The 23,233-nt window shown below is 39.2% G+C and overlaps 1 protein-coding gene across 5 annotated transcripts in view; it reads left to right on the top strand.

Moving 5' to 3' along the window:
• plekhg5b (pleckstrin homology domain containing, family G (with RhoGef domain) member 5b) overlaps positions 1-23,233 on the top strand; it is an 80,964-nt gene that overhangs the window by 46,023 nt on the left and 11,708 nt on the right. For all 5 annotated transcript variants that reach the window (XM_028011078.1, XM_028011076.1, XM_028011081.1 and 2 more), the window contains 6 exons: positions 5,846-5,987; positions 7,662-7,761; positions 7,964-8,024; positions 8,220-8,311; positions 8,397-8,533; positions 8,896-9,059. In XM_028011078.1, coding sequence (XP_027866879.1) covers positions 5,846-5,987; positions 7,662-7,761; positions 7,964-8,024; positions 8,220-8,311; positions 8,397-8,533; positions 8,896-9,059 — 696 coding nt within the window. The remainder of the gene's footprint in view (positions 1-5,845; positions 5,988-7,661; positions 7,762-7,963; positions 8,025-8,219; positions 8,312-8,396; positions 8,534-8,895; positions 9,060-23,233) is intronic.

Here is a 23,233-nt window from a genome sequence, read left to right as displayed (position 1 = left end):
TATTCTAATGTTAACGCATCTAAAATATCTATATATAACTATTACACTGTCTGTTTTCTTTTATTAAAGTCTAGAAACTTTGTTTCTCATCTGCCCTTGAATTTAGTTAGATTGCTGTATGATGTATTGGCTTTTGGTTTCTTTAACTTACCAAAAGTTAAACAGGTTTGCTGTCAAACAGGTTCTGTGTAGGTGTGCAGATCTGATAGAAATCAGACTGGGTGCACGATCAAGATAGTATAGTTAATCACACTTTATTCATGATTTACCAAGTTGGATATTTATATTTTTACATGGGGCCAGAGTGGTTCAAAAGGCTTTTTCCATTCATAAATAAGTCATTTGCAAATATTTTAACAGCAATTTATGGACAACTGTTTAAGGGTTGATAACTTTAAAAGTTTCTCATTTTTGTTGACACTTGCCTTAAAAAGTAATACAGAAAAAAAATGTAATCTAAGTTCAAAGTGTGTATAAACCTGAATATTGATTGTTTTTTTTTTTATTTTCCACCAGGGAACATCGCTTTTCTTTTATTAGATCTGGACAGTGTTATCTCTTTCCCACAGAATTTACTAAAGAAAAAAGAAAAAAAAACGGCTGAGAAAGCAATTTCACAATAAGCTTGTCATCAAGCTTGTCAAGTTAATTTCAGAAATAGAACCTCATGACCTGGTATGTTCCTGGAAACAAATTGTAGATTTCTAAAAATAACTTTTACTAATAAATGTAGCTTTTATCAAGTTGTGGTTTGCACTATAGAACACCCCTTAAGAATAAGTGACAGCTTGGAGTGTATTAAGGCAGTAATAGAAGTGAAAGATCTGTGGCCATCAAGGAGACTTCTAAATATAAATAACCCATTCTTGACATGTTTTAGTAGTTGCTGAATTTTGGATTTAAATGGCAAAATGGTCATTGTTTTTGCTTTTGCACAGACTAACAGATGTTGTTGTAGTGTTATCCCTTACAGTGCTGTAAGGGATAACTAGTACAGGTGTCTGGTAGCAGGTGTGATACGAGTGATGCGACTGTTCACTCATCTCACAAGCGGTGGCAATAAACCCACTCAGAAATATATGTATGTGATTTGTATCCCAAACACATTTTCTAATGCTTATTTGCATGTTTATATGTCTACAAGATAGGAAAATTTATATATCTATATAGTATTGGTCAATATTGATTATTGTCAATAACAGAATGTTGTTATAAACTCAAATTTTCACATCGGTTCATCTTGAATTTAATTCTCTATTGTGCAAATATGTATTTATGCAGTGAACCTACTGGGTCTAGGGACGGCCGTGAATATGTAAAATCTGCAAATACTTGAGACCAACTCTAAAAATCCCCATAACTACCTATTTTAATCGTTGAAACAACAAATACACCTTAATGCATTTTCTTTCAAATATTTTAAATCTGCACTATGAAAACATCTGAGTAGGCAGATTTTCTGACTTCATTGTTGGTGTGGCCTGTCTTGACTGACTTGATCCCTCACAACATGTACATGTGAAAGCATAAAAACTACCCAACTTCATGTTAACCACAGTGCGACCCCCCTTTATAACTCTATCAAAAGTCTGTAATGTTTTCTAAAGTGTTCATTAGACATTCTCTCTGATGACGAATTGAGGATTTTGTTTTATATCGGCGAACTCTCCAGCTTTGGGGTAAGTGAGTCTTTTAAATCAGCCATAAAAGATGTTGGTGCACCTCAGATTCATGGACTTTTTGCAGGGAAAGAAATCGGAAGAAAGGAGTCAGTTATTTTTTCTTATCTCCGAGAAGATGCATTCCTTAAGAAATCAACCCCAGCGGGTCTCATACCTACTTCTGTCATGATGCACACTCATTCTGTTGTGTGTGCTATTACATAAGTGATAGGCAAACTCTGGCGGGACGTGCTGTTTCAGAGAAGCCCGAGTGAGCTCAGAGGAAGTTCAGTCAAACCACAAACAGAAAGCTGGAGTGCTTTTTCTGGAAGAAAAAGGTCGGTAAGAGCATTACTGAGCACATTCTCTTCAAATCTCATCATCTCTGACATTATATCGGTGAAAGTTTAAATTTATAAGTAGCCCTTTTGTAGATCTGAAGACTTCCTGGCAACAGACTTAAAAGCTTGTGAGGATGTGACAACCTGCACAAACTCACCTTGAATTGTCTTCTTTAGCCAAAGATTTGATGGCTGTGAGGAAACTGTTCCCAAATTCCACCGCTTGGCTGATTTTTAAACCATCAATGGTCATGAATCTAAGTGATTCTTTGAATCTCAACTTGATGTAACTGCTGGTGTAAGCATCCATTAGTTTGCACCATAAAGAGACCAAACTCTGTGCAGGATGACTGAATAGTCTCTCTCCTTGGTGTGCTTATGGAAAGATTAGTTTTGTTTGAATAATAATTTTGATTCACCACAATAGACTCATTTCCTTTCAAACAGGTCAAGCTTTATTACATCCACTTCTTCAGGATGTTGCAGCCATTCTGTCTGTTCTCCTTTGTGTGTGCGTGTCTGTGTGTTAAATGGGCATGCCTGTAGGATGTGTTGAAACAGGGGTTCATAAGTCAGGTGCCACGTGGCGTTGGACGTGCTAAGCCAAGATGAGAGCTATGGTGGCACCACTTGTGTGTGTGGGGGGGGTGTTCTCAGCTGTTTTGAGAGAGGATGTGTGTGTGTGTCCACTAATCCAGGGAGATCCAAGAGCTGGCACGCAAAGGGATACACAGACTACACAATCACATGACGTGTATTTGTTTCATGCACATTCAGCCCTTCACAGTGCCAGCTGTCCTCCACGTCTCTCACCGTAACTCTGTAAAACCTCAACATCTTACAAAGTATTTTTGTTTTTTCTGGCAGAAAATCATGACCTCAGACTTGAAGGAGTTGACTGTCACCCGTTCCATGTTAATACAAGACTGTGTACCAATCTAGATGAAGGTCAAGACTTGGTCAGCAGGACACATAATCTGTCAAATACAAACATGTAGATCTTGAGGTTCAATAACCCAGAGATGAGATGATGTCCATGAACACCTTTGTAGTGATTGCAGTGAGGAGAAGGTTTAGTGGAGAAAAACTACACTGGCAACAAGCACAACTTGCTTTGGTAATACCCAGAACCAGACCACTCTTAAGAATAAGCCAGCTGCCCCATATTCCTACAACACCCCACCCACAAAATACCTCTAGAGATGTGGACATAAGACTCTTCCTGATCTAGAAAACACATGTAGACCACAAAACAAAGTTCTCATAAACCCCCATCAGTAGGCCAGACTCACTATTAGGACAAAGGTCACTCTGCTCTTGACTTTTTTTCCCCCAATATACAATTTTTCTAACCCTGGTTGCATAAAAGGTTTTTATACATGACCTGCATCCAATCATCAAGCTCAACTGTGTCTGATCTCTATAACAATCTTGGCTTAATGGACCTTACCAGTGGTTTAATTCTTGGGAACTCTTGATTCCCTCCTTTTATTAGAATTCCCAAAATAACATAACCCTTTCCAGGGATTTAAACCACGGATCTGCATATGCACAGTTTTAAAAGGACAGGAATGTTCAGTATTTGAAACACTAAAACCCAGCACTGACAGCGGAATCTTTCAGAGTTTTTAGTAAGTCTTTTTCCTACTTTGAACTCTTGAATTTGGCTAAAATCTTCTTTTTCCTCAGCTGCTTGAGTCATGGCAGGAATGTGAACCCCTCATTGCAGTGCTATGGAGAGCTCACCTATTTGTGTACACTTTTTTAGATTGCTGTTTGATTCGCTCACTTTTCTCTGCCCTTCTACCTCTGTCAGATGGGAAATTCACTAAAAGAATCGTGGTTTTGATGACACATCAGGAGATGTTGTAACAGACGTCTACTTTTTGATCCTTGGGCGATGGTCTGACATCAGTGAGTCAATGGAAGGAGAGATGCAAAAATCATTTTTACCTGCAATTTGCTGCACTAGTTTAGTAAAAAAAGTAATGACCCGGACATAATTAGTACTTAATATGTAGCATTTTCAGAACTGATGGAGATGATGGACACAAATCTGGGAATGAATGAGTGAGTGAGTACAAACAGGAATCCTGCATGGTTTCATGTTGACCCTTCCTTAGTTTTAGTCTGAGTCAGGACTTTTTCTCAGAGTGTGATCTATTCTTGCTTTAAAGCTTGACAGTGGCTCGACCTGGGTGCAGCGACCTTGGGTGTAGGGAAGGAAGTGAGGAGTCTGTGATGCAGGAAAAGACTCTGGCTCGTGCAACTCAGAGCAGGGCTTTAATCTCTGCTGGACCGTCAGAAGGCTTTGACAGTGTACAGGACCCAATTAGGTTGCACGATTGAGCTAGGGGATTTGTACTTCCTCTGGTCTTTTTTGGAGGGTGGATTCACACTAACCCCATTTAGTGTTGTTTATAACATCAGCTCGTTTGACTAGAAAGTCCAGTTTGTGTGGGAAGTGTGAATGTTTAATCAAACATTGATGTGGACCAAAACAAAATGAACTCTGGTCCATCTAAAAACCCAGGTCTCTGTCCAGTTGAAGTAAACTCTGGTGAGGTTCAAATGTGGATGCAAATGGACCCGAGACTGCTCCAAAGCAGGAAGTAGACTGTAGAGCAGGGAATTTTGGGTAAACATAACTAGAACAAACCTGCTAGTTTGTGGAAGAAGTAAGTCTTTTACCAATGAAAAAAGAGAAATCCTGTAACCAATAAAACCTGCCACTTCATTTTTGATAAAATTGTGTGGAAAAAGGAAGTTGCTCTCATGGCTTCGGTGGTTCTTGTGCAGTGCCACCACAGACAATGGGGGAGCAGGGAGACATGTATTTTTAAGGGTTATGTCATTTGACACAGTGCTGTGAAAGCGAACCGCACCAGCTGGAAATATCACAAATGTTGCAATTTTGGTTCCCAATCAGTCTACTGGACTATCAGGTGTGAAAACACCCTTAGGCTGTCTTCAACTTGGACTCACCCAAACTTAACCTCATCTTCCATTTCCTTCATTACTTGGCCATTTTTCCTCCCCAATTCACCTGGTGATGCATTAAAAGCAACCAATAACCTGATGTGATGCACACAGTCTTTCATTGATAGCATATTTCTCTTGAAACAAGTGAGTAATGATTGTATGATTAACATCTACCTCTTTTTGCATTCATGAGGGCTACACTCCCTGTGTAATGCTCCAATCTTTGCTGTTCGCACGCACGCACACCCCCTCCCACACACACTTGCAGTTTGCACAGACACACACTACTCCTCCCGAGCACAAGGAAACAATGTCGGGAAGTACATTAGCAGGACCTCCATTGTATCTCACCATACATCCCTTGCTTCCTGAGCCGGCTGTGGGTGCTGCCTTGCTGCGACACACTGAAGAGTCTACTGGTCCTGAAGGTGGTGGAAAAGCTGGGGGGTGTGGTTTGATATGTCTGGAACAGAGACAAACAGATCCTTAATCCTGCAGCTCTCAAGCTTCCTAATTTGAAACCACGGCATCTCCCAGTTGCTGACCCATACTCAGATTTGTGGATTGAGTGTAGGGGGTACAGTTTTGGATTATGTCAGGGTAAGCAGATCTCAGACCAGCACATGAGGTGACTTTAGAGGGGCATAGATGGTGGGAGTCGCCAAACCTCAGAGCTGCCTGTGGCGGCCTCTGCGGTCATTTAATTGTAGCAGAAACAATAGTGGAGCAGGGAGCTGTTTATTCTAAAAGTGTGTGACCATGATGGCATTTTCACTCCAGCCCAGCCCTTCTTTTTTATTATTTTATTTTGAACGTGTCTCTGCTTCGATGTAAAGACTTTGTGCATTGCTCTGTGTGCAGGTTTGCCACCACCCAGACTGCCAGGACCTGAACAGCAAAAGCCCCCTTCATCTGTGTGATTCATGTGACTCGCGATGCCATCCAGAGAGCGCCGACAACATGCACTTTGACCGACACCCCCGATTTGACCTGCAACCTCAAGGTAGATGATTTCTTTATTTGGTACTCAATTCCCCTCCCCCTCTGCCTGGTAGGGGGATGAAGTCATCCCCCATTACCTCATGACAGGACCTTCACTGTGTAAATATCATGCATGCCAGGTCTTTATTGTTGTCTATATAAGGCAGGTGATGTCAATCATTTTCCCTTTTTGTGCCTAAGCACTCTGATCACTCACTTTAAAGACATTCTGATCGACAAGAAGCAGCAAATGCAGTAAACCTTCAGGTGAAACCATAGAAACCTGACTTGAAACCTGACGCATGACGCTGTTAGCTCACTCACACAAAGCTCTGACTGGTTGGTGACTTTCAAACCCTGACTAAATCTTCAACAAAGACAACCCCAGTTTCCCATCTAAACCTCTGAGCAGCGGGGAGTGGGCTGTAATCTGAGGATCCGGGGCTTGTGCAAACTAGCCACGGAGGGTGTTTCATTTTTTTCCATCTCCAAGTGTTGACATATTTAGGACATTTCTGCTTTCATCTTATTGCTGTTTGGACAAAACTACTTCTGGTTCTGGGAATTTAAATTTGATGTGCAGCTTTTCCTCCAGATAAAAACATATTTCTTTCCCATTTTTAAAATCTGCCATTATTCCCAAAATATTTCCCCAAAATGTCCCGCCCAGGGATCATCTCGATAAGACGTTCAAACCACCTCAACTTACTCCTTTCATTGCGGAGAAGCAGTGGCTTTACTTTGAACTCTCCCCAAATAATTGTCATAATAATCCTTACTCTATCTTTAAGACTGAGTCCAGGATGTAAGCAGTCAATTAGCTGAGATGTCTAATCCTGCAGTTCTCAAGCAGGATTAAGCCTAAGATTATAAGCAATAATATATTCTTTCTTGTGAACAATGTTTTCTTTTCTCTACATGTTTGAAAATGACCCTTTAACCTGTCTCAGATAGATTAGCAGCAACTATTGTTTCTCTAAGAACATTGCTGTTGTCTTTCCTTTGTGGCATTGTATTAACACACACCTGTGTGCCCTGGAGCATCAAACAGACAGAACTCCTCCTTTTATAGAGATGATTACATTTCCTGATGAGTTAATAAAAATGCTTACCATGAGCCACACGTTGTTGCAACTTTCCTGTGCTATCTGATTAGGTTACCACTATGATTATTTTCCTATAAGTTCATATTTGTTGAATAAATGATGTTACAAAATGTTGACTGTTTTGAACTCATGAGGTTAAATTTAGTATGTTTAACTAATACACAAAATTAGGGCTGAAACAGCATAATGGATTAATCGGGATTAATCGATTGATATTATCATCAACTCTGGATATTTTCTCAAAGAACACACTCAGCGGTAATCACTCTTTAAGTGAGGTAGTACAGAATGTGCCAATTTCTTTCATTTGTCATAATTGATTACAAAAATAATTGTTGGTGTCAGCTCCAGCCTCCACATAAAATATATCATTAATATGAGGCTGTATTGTATGTATTAGGATCCACACTCATATTTTAAGTCACAGCAGGTTGTCTTTAGAACCACAGAGTGCTAATCTCAAGGGTTAACGTGGTTTGTTTTTGTGTGTGTTTTAGTCATTTGTGTCAGCTCTGTGGAGTGCAACGTTTGAGGTAAAATGAGTTGTGATCCAACAGAGGGAGTGACTTCTGTGTTTTCTTAACCTCCAGCTTCCATCCTGGCTCGGAACGTGTCCACGCGCTCCTGCCCCCCACGCACCAGCCCCCCCTCCGATCTGGAGGAAGAGGATGAAGGGAGCAATGACCGCGGGTCGGTAACCTTCCTCTCGTGTCCTGCTAGTGTTTGTTCACTCCTCCTGCCTCTCAGGCTCTTACTGGAGGATCATTTAAAGCCATGAGAAGTGTGTCTTGTGTTTTTAACTGTCGTGCTGACTTTAAGTGGGCAGTTTCTTTTGTTTTGAAGAGCTGGCGCTTGATTTTTAGAATGATTCATCTTTGCAACTGCTTTGCAGTGAGCGTAAAACGGTGGGGATGAAGTTGGGAAAGAAGAAGCCAAGGAGACGACACACTGATGTAAGTAACTCTCCTGTTTGTTTTGTTAACGGGACAGCAGTTTTCTTTTCACGGGAGTTTATGAAATATTCATTGTGGTTCCACACGACTGTCCTTCACCTGAGCGAGTCAGACCGCTCAAAAAGAAGGAGCCCCCCTGTGGATGAGCCGGGAACAAACACCGCTGTGGCCTAATAGTCCATCTGCTCTCTGCAGGACCCCAGCAAAGAGTGTTTCAGCCTCAAGTTTGACCTCAACGTAGACATCAACACAGAGATTGTACCGGCTATGAAAAAGAAAACACTGAGGTTAGACAAGTCAGATGATGGTAGGAGCAAAATGAATTGTAGTAAAAGTGTTGTTTCAAAACGTCTTTGTGTCTTGTGTTGTCAGAGAGGTTTTAGGTCCAGTGTTTGAGAGGAATGGCATCGAGCTGTCGCGGGTCGACCTGTTCCTTGATCAGTCCAATACGCCGCTGTCCCTGCACTTCGAGGCCTATCGCTTAGGAGGACACTACCTCAAAGTTAAAGGTACAAACTGTCAACCATACCTTTCATTAACAACCGAACGTCTGCCCAACTCACTGAACTTCTGTCCAGTCACAGGTCATAACAAATAACTGGCTAAGCAAGGAAAGAAGACAGTTCAACATATAATTGCCATTTCTAAGAAAAAAAATCTCTAACGGTCTTTTTACATTGATAAACATTCATCTATGTTTGAAACTTGGTCTTAGTTCCAGCTCATAGTCAGAGTGGGAAATGTTGCTATTATGCAATGTAGGATTTTCTGTTACAGAAAACTATGGAAGATAGAGCTTCTTTTGAAAATGAAGAATATATTTTTAATTTGCACAAATTGAGACCGATTTTTCTCATTTTCATCTGTGTAGCACGTCCCGGTGACGAGGTGAAGGTGGCGCAGAGTGTGAAGGACTTTCGATCACACAGCCTGCCCATCATGAAGCCCCCTGATGGCCAGAGCCCCTACATCCTCACCCCGAGAGAGAAGGTGGCACACGAGTCTCTGGGACGCCGTGAAAGCATCGATCTGCTAGTCAGTTCATGTTTTATTTCCTGCCATGCTGCAGCTCGTCACACCTCCTCCGGCTCCTTATTTTTAACTTTCCCAGCTCTCAAAAACACACTTTGAACACAAACGCAGACACTCCCACAGACTGTTTGGTTCTACCACACCTTTTTCCGACTTTCCACAGCTTCCCCTTTGTTTCTTCCATCCCATAAAACCTCTTCCCTCCTCACTTTCATGGATGAGCATGCTGGATGTTTTTTTTTTTCATGATCGCCTGCTGTTGTGATTAGTGTACCCTGAAACACTCACTGGTACTTCTACGCTTCCTGCAGCCACAGGAAGCGGCTGTTTTGTAACTGTTGAGAGATTCTAAGAGGCTAACTGAGGCCTCTTGATCCACTTGGCTGCAGAACATAAAGGTTGGAAATGAGGCCGGTTGCCAGCAGGTTCAGGCTGTGGCAAGTAGGGACACCAGGACCTGAGTTGTGATTCCTAAATCGCTGATCCGTTTTAAGCCTTTTAGAAGTAACACCAGGCATTAGTGTCAAAGTCACAAAAAGAAACTTCCGTTTCAAAGAGGTTTGTTAAAATTGACCCTGTCGAGGGAAAAATTGCACTTTACATCAATCACATAATTTTTTTTCCACCTGTTGCAGAAATCTCAACCCAAACCCTCTCAGTTTCTTCCTATGTGATCCATTACTGCGGCAAACTTCTCACTTCTCTCATGTTTGGCTCAGGTTCAGGCTAATCAGACCTGTCGTCTGACCTTTTAAGTGCTTAAAACAAAGTTGTTAATCACCTTTCTCAAAAGTCAAGAGCCACCTATCCACAGGTGAGCTGGATTTTGCATTCACGTGTGCAAGCTGTAAACCAGATGTCTGTTGCTCTGGGTGAACAGGTGGGGGCTTGGTAAAAGCACTTCCCTGCCATCTGTGGAGCTAAATGGTCAAGGTTAGTCATAAAGGCTGAGACATAAACACTGGAGGTTGTCAAGGAAAGTTTAGTTTTAGTCATCATGTGTCTCATTTGTTAATTTGGCCAAAATCACTACATGTTCCTTGATGAGACAAAGAATGTCAATGTACGTACCTGATGTTCGTGTAAGGACTCGTCAGCTTTACTGACGATGAATATGGAGTTTAAATCGGAGATTATCCCAGTTTATTCCTCGGGGTGGCAGTAGCGCTGTTCTTACGGTAGGTTGGCTCTGATTTAACAGAAAACTGTTACCTGTGTTGAATTGTTGGTGGCATTAAAATACATTGCTAAAAGATATGAACAGACAAGTCAAGTGGTGATAGCAAGAATCTACTGGATATGAATCCATTTCTATTAAAGGTGTGTAAATGTGCTATTTTGCAACTAAAACAACAAAAATAAGACCATGGCAAAGACTTCTGCCCTTTAATTTCAAATAAGTACAACTCAAAAATAGAAAATTGATTTCAAGAATGTAGATCTTATGTATTTTTTTTTCACAATAAAAATCTGACATAACTTGAACTACTAAAATATTGTGCGAGGCTGTAATTTAAAAGCGATCAAGACCAAAAATGTCTAGTTCTGTTTTGTGGTGCATAATATTACAAAAACACACATTAATGGATTTTTTTTCTTCCATTCTGTTCTTTTTGGCATAGATTCAGCATTTTGTCTGAAACATTCCTCAGACTTTGGTCCATATTAGTAACACAACATCACAAAGTTGCTGCATTTTTTGGATGGAGATCCATGATGGAAATCTCCTTAAAGTGCTCTGTTGGATTGAGATCTGGTCACTGTGGTGATTATTGGAGTACAGCAAACAAATTTTCATTGTTCAACTCTGCAAAAGCACAAAACCTTAAGAATTTTCATCTAGCTTCTAGTGCAAATATTTTGGAACACTTGAACTAATACACAGCTACCTAGATGGTAACATTTCAGCAAGATAAACTTTTAAGTCAGTAATCACAAAAAGTACTAGTTCCACTGGCAGGTTTTTTCACTTACAGGAAAAATGTCTTGTTCAAAGTGTAAAAATCTGCCAGTGTAGGGCTGTCTGAAATACTCAGACCAGCTGGTCTGGCACTATTTCATGTTTAAAATCAGTTACATTTGTCCTTTCTCCATCCTGATGCTTTAAACTTAACCGAATTGTTTCTATCAGGTGAACAGTTATACCTAATAAAGTGGCAGGTGAGTGTGTGAATTTATTTGCATATGTAAAAACTTTACTATGGGCCATCCATGTGTTGTTGGATCTTTCATCTTGACTTTTAATCATGATTAAACTAATATTTTTTCTTCAAAAATATTAGTGGGACATTAGGTGTATTTTTTTAATTTACACATTCCTAACATTTACCAGCACTTTACATAATTTGCTGTCAGGATTTAATCAAATAAAATTAAATAATCTTGTTAGAAAAGTGCTTTAAAATCTCAGCCAGACATGAAGGTAAACAAATGGCTCCACTGGGAATCAATGGAGCAGGAAAAGCTCAACAACCTCTAAGATGCTTTTACTTTTTTGGCCAGCAGGGGTCACTGTTTGTTCAAATTCCCTGGTTATTTTTGATTAGTTCAAAAAACCAAAACAGATAAAATCTAGTTCTGAGTTTGTATTTTTGTGCAGATTTTCCTCAGCACTCCCTCAGCATCCTTAAAGAATTTTCTTCAGCAGGAAATCACCATGAGGTACTTTATGAGGTATTCTTTTGTTTGAAAGTGGAATTTCAAGGTTTTTTTTTATTGCATTAATATTAGTTTACAGTCTCTGGCAGTGTTGTGATTGGCTGCTGAGAGCTTTGTTGATTCAGATTATTTTATAACAGACACCGAGCCAAGTCCTCTGATTAGTCATAGATGCATTCCTCTCCTGCTGATTGACCTCATCAAGTGCTGCTGACCCTTTGTCCCTCTATTGTTAAATATTCCATCCTTCTACAGTGTTTGTACTTTAGCAGATCACTTTTAGTCCATACATAAAATAAATCCAGATCTGAACTTTTACAGCTTCACTTCGTGGAATCTGAGGTCAAAGTGAAGAACAGGAATTTCTACTAATGTCCGTCGCATTCATTAGGCAAAGGGGTTAATGCGACTGGCTATGGTTGCATAGTTTTGCCAAACGGAGAAGTAGAGACCCAGCTCTCCAGACACAGAGCAGGAGATGCAACACATCTGCTAAAGTGAAGTCTTAAGCCCTTAAAACACTTTACACTGTTTGATCAAAAGAAACTGTTTATACACATATCTGGAAGGTATTGTGAATCTATAATTTGTGGATCTACATTCTGAATTGCAGATAATCTCACGCTGACATATTTTGAAAACCCCAATGTTTAATATGAGTATATTTATTCAACTTTGCAAATAGCTGTTTGCAAAGTCACAATTGGCACTCATGCTGTTAATATTATAAAATTATATTTTTCACAAGTTTGCACTACACTGAGGAAGGATCATTCTACTTTGCACAATCGCTACCGATCTATGTAGGAGAGATAGGATTTCTTTGTGTTTTAATAATGTTCGAACATTATCATGCAGAAAGAAAGCTATGATTTGAGACTTTGCAGGCATTTGAAAGGAAAGCTGGCCCACAGCATCACATACCATCCACCATACTTAACATTTGCGAACAGACGTTTTCACTCAAATTCAGCCATTTTAAGCTAAATTTATGAATGGTTTGTTGGTGAAAAGCCTAACCTTCATCTCATGTGATCAATTTTGTGATAAGAATCAAGTTAAAGAAGAATAAGATAAATGCAAGTTTGACACTATGAACAACTTAAGGACTAAATGACATCTCAAATCAAGATGTCAATCAAAAAATGGATATCTCAGGTCAAGTCCTTAAGCTAAAGTTTGATATTGACGCATAACACAAAAACTGATAAATTTAGGTATTAGTCAAAATTTCCTTTTCTGTATGCCATAATCAAGATAAGCCTTCAGATTGTGGTATTCAAGCATATTAATAGAAAATCAAGTGGATGGAAAAAGTGTCATAAAAAAAGGTACAAAGCAGGCAGAGATAACCGCAGCCCACATTTATAAATTTTATAGGAATTGTTGGGAGAGCCAAGAAGAGTGCCACTAATTATTTCTCATTGCTCTATGTCAGATTAAATTTACAACATTTTTACTTGTATTACTTATACCAGTAATGGTGGAGGGTGCTGTTGCTTTATTGTCCTTGTTTCAACAAACTGAAACTGAGATCGGTTTATAGTCATCATAAAGATAGCCCTGTCGTCTGGAGCCCAGGGATGGTGTATAAGTGTGTGCAGTACATTGGTCCTTGCTTGCTGTCAGTTGGCTGGGTCATAAAACCTCCCATCTTTCTGTTGCCATGGAGCAGTTAGCAAAAACATGATTGGCTTATGCGAATCAGGCATCTTGCAGGGTGGTGTCTGTAAACCCACAGCAACATTATTTGATCCAGAGATACAAATCACTGTGATTAGGCTCGCATTACGGGTTCAGTTGGAGGCTGTTGGCTTTCCCAGGAGTGGATCTGTCATTTAATGGATCCTCCATGTGTGTGTCAAGACCCACAATAAATCACCAGTCTCCCAAACACACACACACACCGCAAAATGTATTGCAGGCTCTTTACACTTTAATGCATTTTGGTACCAGTTGAATCTTTGTAGTTTTGTTCAGTAACATCTAAACTCCTGTCCAGACAGTTAATGGAGTCTTTGGGGAAAAACGGAAACCTCATGATTCATTATGAGCAGTAGCTCTTTTCCTGCATGTCTCCATCAGTTTTACTTCCAGTGAAGGAATTTTTTCCCACATTCCTCAGATCATTGAGGAAAATAGGCTTTTGTTTATGCCCAGCTGTATTGAAGTCCTGGTACATCATTTCAGGAAAGTGGAGATTTGGACTTTGACTGGGCCATTGCAATAGCTTGATTCTTTGCTTTTTTATTAGCTAATATTGGTGATTCAATGCTTTGGTTCAGATGTTAATTACCCAGTTCTTGATTAACTTTGACCTAATTTTTTCTAGAATACTTTGACGTACAGAAATGTTAATGGACAGCTCAATGGCTACAAGGTGCGAAACCAGGCCAAATCATCAACTCTCCACCACCATGCTTTATGTCCAAAATGGTACTCATTATAGTGTGACCTCCTTTTTCCCCAGCAGTATGTTCTACTTGTCTTGTGATTAATTGAGAAACAGACTTACAGTAAGTGGATCATATTCTTGTTGGAGAACATTGTTTTCTCTAGGCAGCCTTTTTAAACAAGCCAAACTTGTTCAGTTTTCCTCTGATTGAACTGTAATGAACCGTAATGCTTGACTGTAAGAAAGACCTTTTGGTTTTGATTTGTTTTTTCTTGTTCCCCGAGCTTTGCATTGTCTGTCAACTCCTGGGAGATCCATTCCTGTGGAGTGTTTTAAATGTTCGTATTTTTACTAAACTAAATTATTTGGAAATGATCAACAGCAGTTGCTTCTCTAAGGCCATTTCTGATGTATATTTTTTTCCACTTTATGCTAAATCACTTGTAGGGTCCAAAATAGCAAACAATCAGATCCAAGTTTCTGTTTTGTGTCTTAGTAAATGACAAAAGCCATGACAAGCATCTTCTGCCAGGCAGAAGACAAAACGTGACGAAAATTGAGGCTGCTGTCAAAAGCTGAAAACAGCAAGTCATTAAAACAACACAACCACAGTTTGAAATCTACTGAAGGCTTTTGGGCTTTTTGGCTCATTGTAGATTTACATCCCTGAAGGCTTTTAGGTGTTTCTGTGACAACTGACAGATTTCCCCAGAACTGAGTCATTTAAAGAAACAGTATCTATCTGTCACACGGCAAACTCACTCAGCTCTGAGGCAGATCCAGGAGTATCAGTGTCTTTTAGTATGAGGAGGTAACTCTTTCTTAACATTACTAATCACCATCTACTGTTGACTTTTGATATTATGTCTAAAAACTTTTTAAAAATGAGATCAATAAAAACAGCTTTATAGGAACAACAGGCATTTTAGTACCTTTCTCACTTTCTCAGATGTTTCACTGTCTAACTTAGTATAAACATTGTTTATTTTGAAAAGTTAGTCATTGAAGAAAGAAAGCGTCTGACCCTTAGTGTAGTCATTTTGAGTAAACAGTGGATGACTTCACATGATTTAATTGCTTGCTGTTACTTGATAATGCATAATTCACCCTATACATTACACCATATGGGTCAGCAATGTGACTCTCTCTGTGACCTAAAAACATAGGGAGGGATGTCTTATTGACATTATTATTGATTCAAATGACATTCGCATAATCAGCATCAGTCAGATTGGCAAAGTTGCAGTTATGATTTACACTAAGACACAACTGCATAAACACTCTATGGAGTGAAAATATAACATGCAGTTTCATCACAATATATTTAGAATATAATTGAAAAGTGAGATGTTATTCTGTCTGCTTTTGCGCCTTTTTCTACCACACTTTTTTCTTCCATCAAATTTTCTATTAATATGCTTGAATACCATAATCCGTAGGCTAATTGTAATGATTATGGTTTGCAGCTAATCATTAAGCACCTAAATTCCTAATTTTTTTATGAATAAATATTGTAGCTTCACTTGGAGATCTGAGATACATCCACTTTTTGATTTTATTTTTTTTGAGCTGCATCTACAATTTAACAAAGATGTAGTGTGAAACTGAAGTATGTACCCTTTTGCATATTTCATTTATTTTTTTTGTCACACTGAAATGTTTTAGATAATAAAACTCATTCAGTATCGGACAAATATGATCAGGGTAAATACAAAAGCAGTGAAGTTAGTGCAAAAAATACTTTCCAAACTAAACTTGGTGTTAATAAGGTGATGGTCTTGAGTTCTTTGGCTCCGCAAGACTAAATTGATATAGCCATGCTGCTCTCTATCAGAAAGTCCTGAAAAAGGAAAAACTGTTATCAGACTGTGTCTTAGCAGCAGCAGCAGCATGATCCAAAGTACACCAGCAAGTCTTCTCTTAAATGGCTAAAATAATAAGTTTGGTCTGGACAAAAATCCAGTCAATATGCATAAATAGGGTTTTTATGATCAGACACTATCCGATGTGGCTGAATTGAAATAATTTTGCCAAGAAAAGTGGGTAAAAATTCCCCCACAATGATGTAAAAAACTGAATGAGAGTTATCCAAAATGCTTGATGGCAGTTCTTCCTCTCAAGAATGGCATAACCAGTTATTAGGGAATAACTACTTTTTCATACAAGGCCAGGTTGGCTTGGAAAGCATTTTTCCCCTCAAAAACTAATCATTTGAAAACTGATATTTTCAGTTGTTAAAGTTGTGAAATAACTTTAACAATCTTCATCTGGTGAAAATCTGTCAAATATTTATGTGACCAAAAAAAAGCAGAAGCTGAGCAGAAATCTGTCATGGGCAGACACTGTTTAACACGGTAAACATCAGTGAAAGACGTATAATTGTTAACCATGGCGTCAGCTCTACTTTGCGTAAAACCATACTTTGCCTTTTTTAAGTAGCATTAAACCCAGAATGTTTTGGAATTAGACTGTTCTTTGTCAGTTCTAGACATGGATTACCATTTGTAATCTTTGCTTTCTTGTGAATAATAGATTAGAATTAGTTCACATTCCAAAACATTGTGAATCACCTATCGTCATCTTCTCTGTTTGCAACTAAAATTGGATTCCCTTCGCTATTGTTTCTGCTTTCAATATCCAGTTTGTCCGGTCATTGCTTGCGTGGGAATGGATTAATGACTCACGTTTGGTAACTTGCTCTTTCATTACACTGATAATGAGAAAAGCATGAAACTACCTCAGTGTGCTAGCACCTAATAATTATATTAGCGATTAGCAGAAAGCTGAATTTCCCCCACGTGGTATAGGTGGAGATAAATATTGTGTGTGTTGACGAGAAAGAGCCTGGAAGATAAAGACTTTCCCTCTATGCCTGAAGGTGGAGATTACTGCAAGGCTAAAACACACCTTTATAATTGTTGTTTGTGTGACCGTTGGCCTGTAGCACACCTTATCTGCAGGCTCCGGTCGGCCAGCAGCCACACAAAGGAAGAAACTGCAATGCTTCACAGAGCTCTCCCATCTATCCACTTGGACACATGGGTCTGTCCTGACTTGTGGAGGTTGATCTACTTCTGATCCCTCAGAAGATAGTACTAAATTAAAACCTTTGTATTGGTGGGATTTCCCATATTTTCTGCGGAAAATGGTTCGTTTTAGTCTGACATCCTGGCACAGCTGGGACCTGCTGCACCTGGACCCAGAGATCCCCGAGTCGCCTCCTCCCGACACAAAACAACCGACAAGTTACACTCAGGTGAGAGACTTGCAGAGATGTGGGATATTTCACCTCTTGGCAATTTCATTTCATTGCAGTCAATTCATACCTTAGTCTTTTGATATGGAAAGTACCTGTTTGCCACCGGATATTTTATTCCAAGTGTTCTTTGATTGTTACCCACTTTCACTGCAGATGACTTAAAACAATTTTCCTTAATGATGACTTTTCTTTAATGATGACTTTTATTTTGATTAGACTGCTAATGATCTGAGTGTCAACTGTTGATCAGAATCACTACCAATGAAAATAAAGTTTAAACAAAGATTTTGATAAATGTACTATTAGCTTCCACTTAAAATTTGACAATTTTTGAGCTACTTATCATAATTCATGGAACCCAGTACTTACAAAGAAATGAAACTGACGAGCATTGGCTTAATTAATTACATGGGTCCTAAGTTCAATGAGCAAATGAAGTAGTAAAGTTCAATTGTCCCAAAGCCAATTTGTAGATACCTCTATACTCATAAATTACAAATATGAAAAAGGTTAGCTTCTGTCCTTGGTATTTTTTTTGTTTTCATTTGAATGCAACTGGGAGCTTGTGACATTTGATTGGTTGCTTTGTTTAAATGTGCTGCTCTGCTTGTTTTGTGCACATGCAGACCACTGAGGCATTTTATAGCTCTTGTTTCCTGGTTACTCTCGATGTGAGTGTTTTATTTATATTTGACTGGATCAATGTGGGTTCGGGTTCTCAGGAAAGTCGGTGTCACACTGTTTTCCGATTGTTAATCACCCCCCACATGATCAAAGCCAGCTGTTATCAGTTGACTACCATTGGGGCTGGGGGGCATCACAGCAGGAGAGTAGTAGAGTGAGAGGTTGTAGGTGGGGGTTGAAGTGAATTTCTTTTCACCACTTATTTTAATGCAATCAGTTTGTTTTTTTTTTTAAAGATTTTTCCAGGCTGAGGATAATGACACAAGCTGCAGCAGATAAGATAAAACTCTAAGCTCAGTTTGATATCATCAACCAACAGGCTAGAACCATGGCTCCCAAACAGTTACAGTGATACTAGGACTTCTTTTGTGGTATCAAAATGAGAACCTGATGCAATTATTTGCAAGATAACGTGGTTTACCAGGAATCTCGTCATCTGGCAAGATCTTTACCTTTGAAGTTAGAACTTGGATCTTGAACTGATATAAAATTAAAACTTAAAGTAATCCAGTTAAACTCAGCATTTTGCTAACTTCATGGTTCCGTGTGGTATCCAGGTGTTCAAATGTTTTGGTATCGGCAATTGACATTGTAAACAAAAAGCTAACCAACTGTGAAATAAAATTAGCATACACAATACAAAAATGTAGTTGTTCACGCCTATCTCTGCTTTAAATGAAAGCTAATCAAAAACATCAAAGTAAACATTTCTCTAGACGCAAATTGTAAATCTGCTGAATGAGAAATTGTTGTACTCAAGCATGCTGACAACTATTAGCTAAGAAAGCATGCCAACAAACTAAGAAGAGCATGCTTCCTATGTTTATATATATTAAAACACAATATGAATGTGACTAATGTGTTTATACAGTATGCTTGTGAAAGATTTTTATTTAGGCTGAATAGAAATTTTTGAATTAAGCATCATTAGATTTAATTAATTTAATTAAGATTAAGCACCAATGGATAAGAACCAAGCCAGTCAAAATTCTAAGCTACAGTTTGACAGACCATGCTAACTACTGTTAGCAGTAAGAGCTAATTACAATGAGAATTTTAAAACCATTATGCAAATTAATTTTGTATAGTGGGCTAACTACTATTAGCAATGAAAGCTAAATGGGATGTAAATCTCCGCATGTAGTGCCTTCAAACATTACAACCAACACATTCACTGAAGATTGCATAATACTGTTAAATATCTAATACAATAAATCTTAAAAAGAAGGAAATGATTTATATGCAGTCATCACCGAGTTTTATTTGCATGGGGACCGTATTGAATTTTGAAGTCAATGTTGGTAAGAAACCGCCTGCATTTCCACTCAGAATTATGACTTCAGGGAACATTTCTGTTATGTTAGTAAAAATGTAATGCATAATTAAATCTCACTTTTTATGTAATCTTCCATGCTCATGGATAGAAAGGTATTTTTTTCTTTTCACTATTTGTTTTTATGACATAAGATAGCAATAAAGTCTGTCATGTTGAACTATTATGTAAAAATGTCAGTCAACTTGGTGTTATGGTCTTTTAAGAACCACGGGACTTAAATGGAGAAAGCCTCAGTATTTTGCTTCCCTCTACACGGACAAGTTTACATAGTAGACTCAACAAAGATCCTGTAAACACAATTATTCAGGCAGACATGAATACAGCTGCTTAATGTTAGTTCAAGAGGGGCTCATGGGCTACTTGGCAGCATGCTGACCTGAAGTAATATCTTCAATAAATTACAGAATATCTCTGTTTATATTTGAGGTATACTTCTCGGCTCTGGAAGCCGTTCAAACTTTTTTTTGCTGCTGATGGAAAGGCGGAGAGCTCAGTGTGCTTATCTATTGTGCTACAGCAGTCGATTAAATGTGCTGAAACAAGTAAACAAAGGGAATTTCCTGTTTGGCTATTTCTTTGGAAATTTCTTTCCTTGTTTTTGCCATCTAGCCTGGCATTGTTCAAAGGTCTCTAAGAAAAACAGGCGCTTCTGAGAACAAAGACTGTGCCTCGGGGGTGGACGTGTCATGAAAATGACATGCTCGCCCCTGTAAAAGCCTCAGGTTTTTTAGTAAGCCTCCTCCTTGTGAAGAAATACTCATCTTAAAAAAATGGAAACGGGTGTGTTTTGCAAGACACGAGCGGCGTGGTTGCTTGAAGAAAGTGCCAAACAGAGCATTTGTCATTGTCAGAAGCACCGGGACGGCTGTTTCGACCGAGAAGCTCCCTCCTTGCAAGCTGTCACACTCTGACTCCACCTCCAGATATTCAGATCAGCCTCCTCAGGAGCCAGCACAATGAGGCAGGATCCTCCTGGTTGCTATGACTTCAGACCAGTGTTCGGGTGAAATGTAAGCAGGCTGGACGCGTCAGAAGAAGGTCCGCTATTTGACCAGTCGGATAACTTGACAGAACTCAGCTTAAACCAGGAAGCACTGGATCTTGTAAGCTGGAGCCTTTCTGAAGTGCTTTTAGGGAAACATTAGTGGTTTGTCGTCTTCATAAGAACCGTCCGGGTGAAGGAGTAGATATACAAGAGTTCCACCAGTGGAAGTGGAAAAGGAGGAGGCGAGAAGTTGAGTGAGGGCAGCAGCTGGCATGAGGATGGGCTGCGGTCCATGAACTCCTCTGAAGGATTAGAATGGTTTTTGTTACTTTTGACATGCCTCTGGCTTCAATGGTAAGCTCCATTATTATGGTGGGAAACTGTTGATAGCTTTTATCCTCTCTTTAATTGCAACTTCCAGACTTTGGTTTAGTCAATGGAAACATTTTGTTTTGCTAAAAGTGTTCAGGAAGAAAATGTGTTATCTTGATGTTGGATCAGAGTAGCTCAAAACTTTCTCATGTCTACTTTCTGTACTGAGTGAGGATTTAAGTGCTGTGCTCTAACTGGGAAATGGTCCAGATTTTTTTTTCTCACCACATGGACTTCCTAACACCTGCATCCTCTTACACTTATTAAAAGAAACCCAAAATGGCTCAATTTTGGTTTCCTTTTCACTAAAATGGATGCAAACTTTCCTGTTTTCACGACTTTCTGAAAGACAGATGATCTTTCTAGTTACATTGCTAATCTACTTTGGAGAAATTTTTCTCATAGATAAACATAAGATTGTTTCATAGTACCATTGATTTAAGTTTGTTTGAGACGCACTATCCAGATTATTGTGTTGATCACTAATTTCTGTAAATTTTGTTCTGGCTGGCCATCTTTTTGCATGGTCTATAATTTTTTTAATGAATAATATAAGAAAAAAGCAGCATTCAAAGTACCTTCTCTAGTATCCCTGCCAATACTGGCGGTGTTTATTTACATCTGGAGCAGATTGAGCTTCACACTGTATGACCGAGAGCAGTGCTTATCTTAGAACAAAGTCAGAAGGATTACCCACTGGTTTTCCCATCATATTGTAGCGATTAGAGCAGCTATCACTACCATAATTTTGTATTTCCAGAAGAATGTTGACCTTTACATAAATGCTGGATTTTCAAAAGACTCCTAACATTTCCAACTCCAGCATTATCCAGGACACACAGAGGCCAATAGTTCAGACGTATTAAACAAAGCCCTTTTCTCATACTATGATTAGGCTTCCTGTTATCTGCTGCATGTCTTGCTCTCTCTCACTATCTTCTAGCATTAATGGTCCTCGGACAAGCCTGAACATGTCATAAAAAGCAGTTTTTGTTGAAATAGCTTCTTATGTCTTTTCTATACTGACTCCATTTAAAACACTTTTATTGGTTCTGGAATCAGCTTCAAGTCTTTGTCTCTCAGTAACAACATCCACAGCAAGGATGTAGCAATTACTGTAACCTGGTTGATTTGTTCACTGGACAGAAAATCAGATTTTGGAATTTCTGAATTGTTGGTTGGTAATCAGAAAATCAAAATGAATGCTGAAAATCAAACAATTCACTATGCATCCCTAAGCATCTTTGACCAGTGACTGACAGATAAAATACTGACTAAAAGTCAGATTTTATGTATCTGGCTCATGAAATGCATCAAAACGGATAACTAGGGATGATGTTGTAGCTTTGGTTATTGAGAAAGAAAAAGAGTTGTTTCATTCAAAGATTGCTATATATGAAAACATGATTGTTTTCATATATGTGTTCTGCATTCTGTCCAGTAATGCAGAACACGATAGCCTTTCTCTAGTGGTTTTTTTGTGTGGGAGTTCTGGCTGCATATGCTGAAAAACATATCAAATATATAGTTTAAGTTTTCTTCATCAATTCTTGCTGAAAACACCTTCTTCTCTCACTTAGTAAATGCATCAACACTCTGCAAGTTCATTGCTCCACTTTGTATGGAGCTCAGTAAATGTTAAGAGTGCATGCTTTGACGCTGGAATTGGGATAATCCTGTAATTTTTTGTCAGTCAACACTGCTACCTCTATCAAGGAGCTTACAGCACATTTTTAAAATACTGGTTACATTAAAATGTCAAATTTTTAAAAGAAAAAAAGAAAATTTGGATTGGTTGGTTTAAAAAAACAACCCCAAAACAAATCAGTGCACTTTCAGCTTCATCCAAATCGTCTGTAACTCCAGATGTGCATCTCAATCATAATTAAAACAACAAAAAAACATTCTTCATTGTGAATCTCGCCAAGATGCTGAAAGCAAAGGTATTTGTATGTGTAGTGAAGGTGGTGGAGTGGTGGTGGTGGGGGGGGGGTTCCAGTGTTTTGACTGCACAGTGTGTGTTTGTTCATTTCTGTTTAGTCGAGGGGGTTGATCAGTTAAAGAATTTTGTCGGAACGGCCGGCCGGTTTCAGCAACGGTGTCAGTGTCCTGGAATGTAAAATTTCCCCGTCGCTTGTTTGATGAGGTGAGGGTCATCGACTCCCTCTGTCATGCGCACACACACACCGCCACCAACAGCAGATTCCTCAGCACTGACACTCCAACGACAAAAACAACTGCTTCCTCCGATACTGAGGTGACCCCTGTTTATTTGCTTTGCTCGTAAAGTGGACAGAGTTTGTCGGAGCGCGCCGCGCAGCGGGGCCTGCTGACAGGGTAACAATGGACGGGGGAACAATGGCCAAACTCGGATCGTCTGTTCCTATGGAACAACCTCCTGCCTGCTCCTTGTGATGTCATGAGCGTTGGCTGGGAGGAAGTGGCAGTTCTTCCCTCTCCTGTTTGTGTCCCAACATGAGGATGGCTT

This window comes from Xiphophorus couchianus, chromosome 24 (genome assembly GCF_001444195.1).
Source record: "Xiphophorus couchianus chromosome 24, X_couchianus-1.0, whole genome shotgun sequence".
Lineage (NCBI taxonomy): Eukaryota > Metazoa > Chordata > Actinopteri > Cyprinodontiformes > Poeciliidae > Xiphophorus > Xiphophorus couchianus.
Note: the sequence above shows the minus strand (reverse complement) of the source record. Positions and strands in the feature narration are given on the sequence as shown.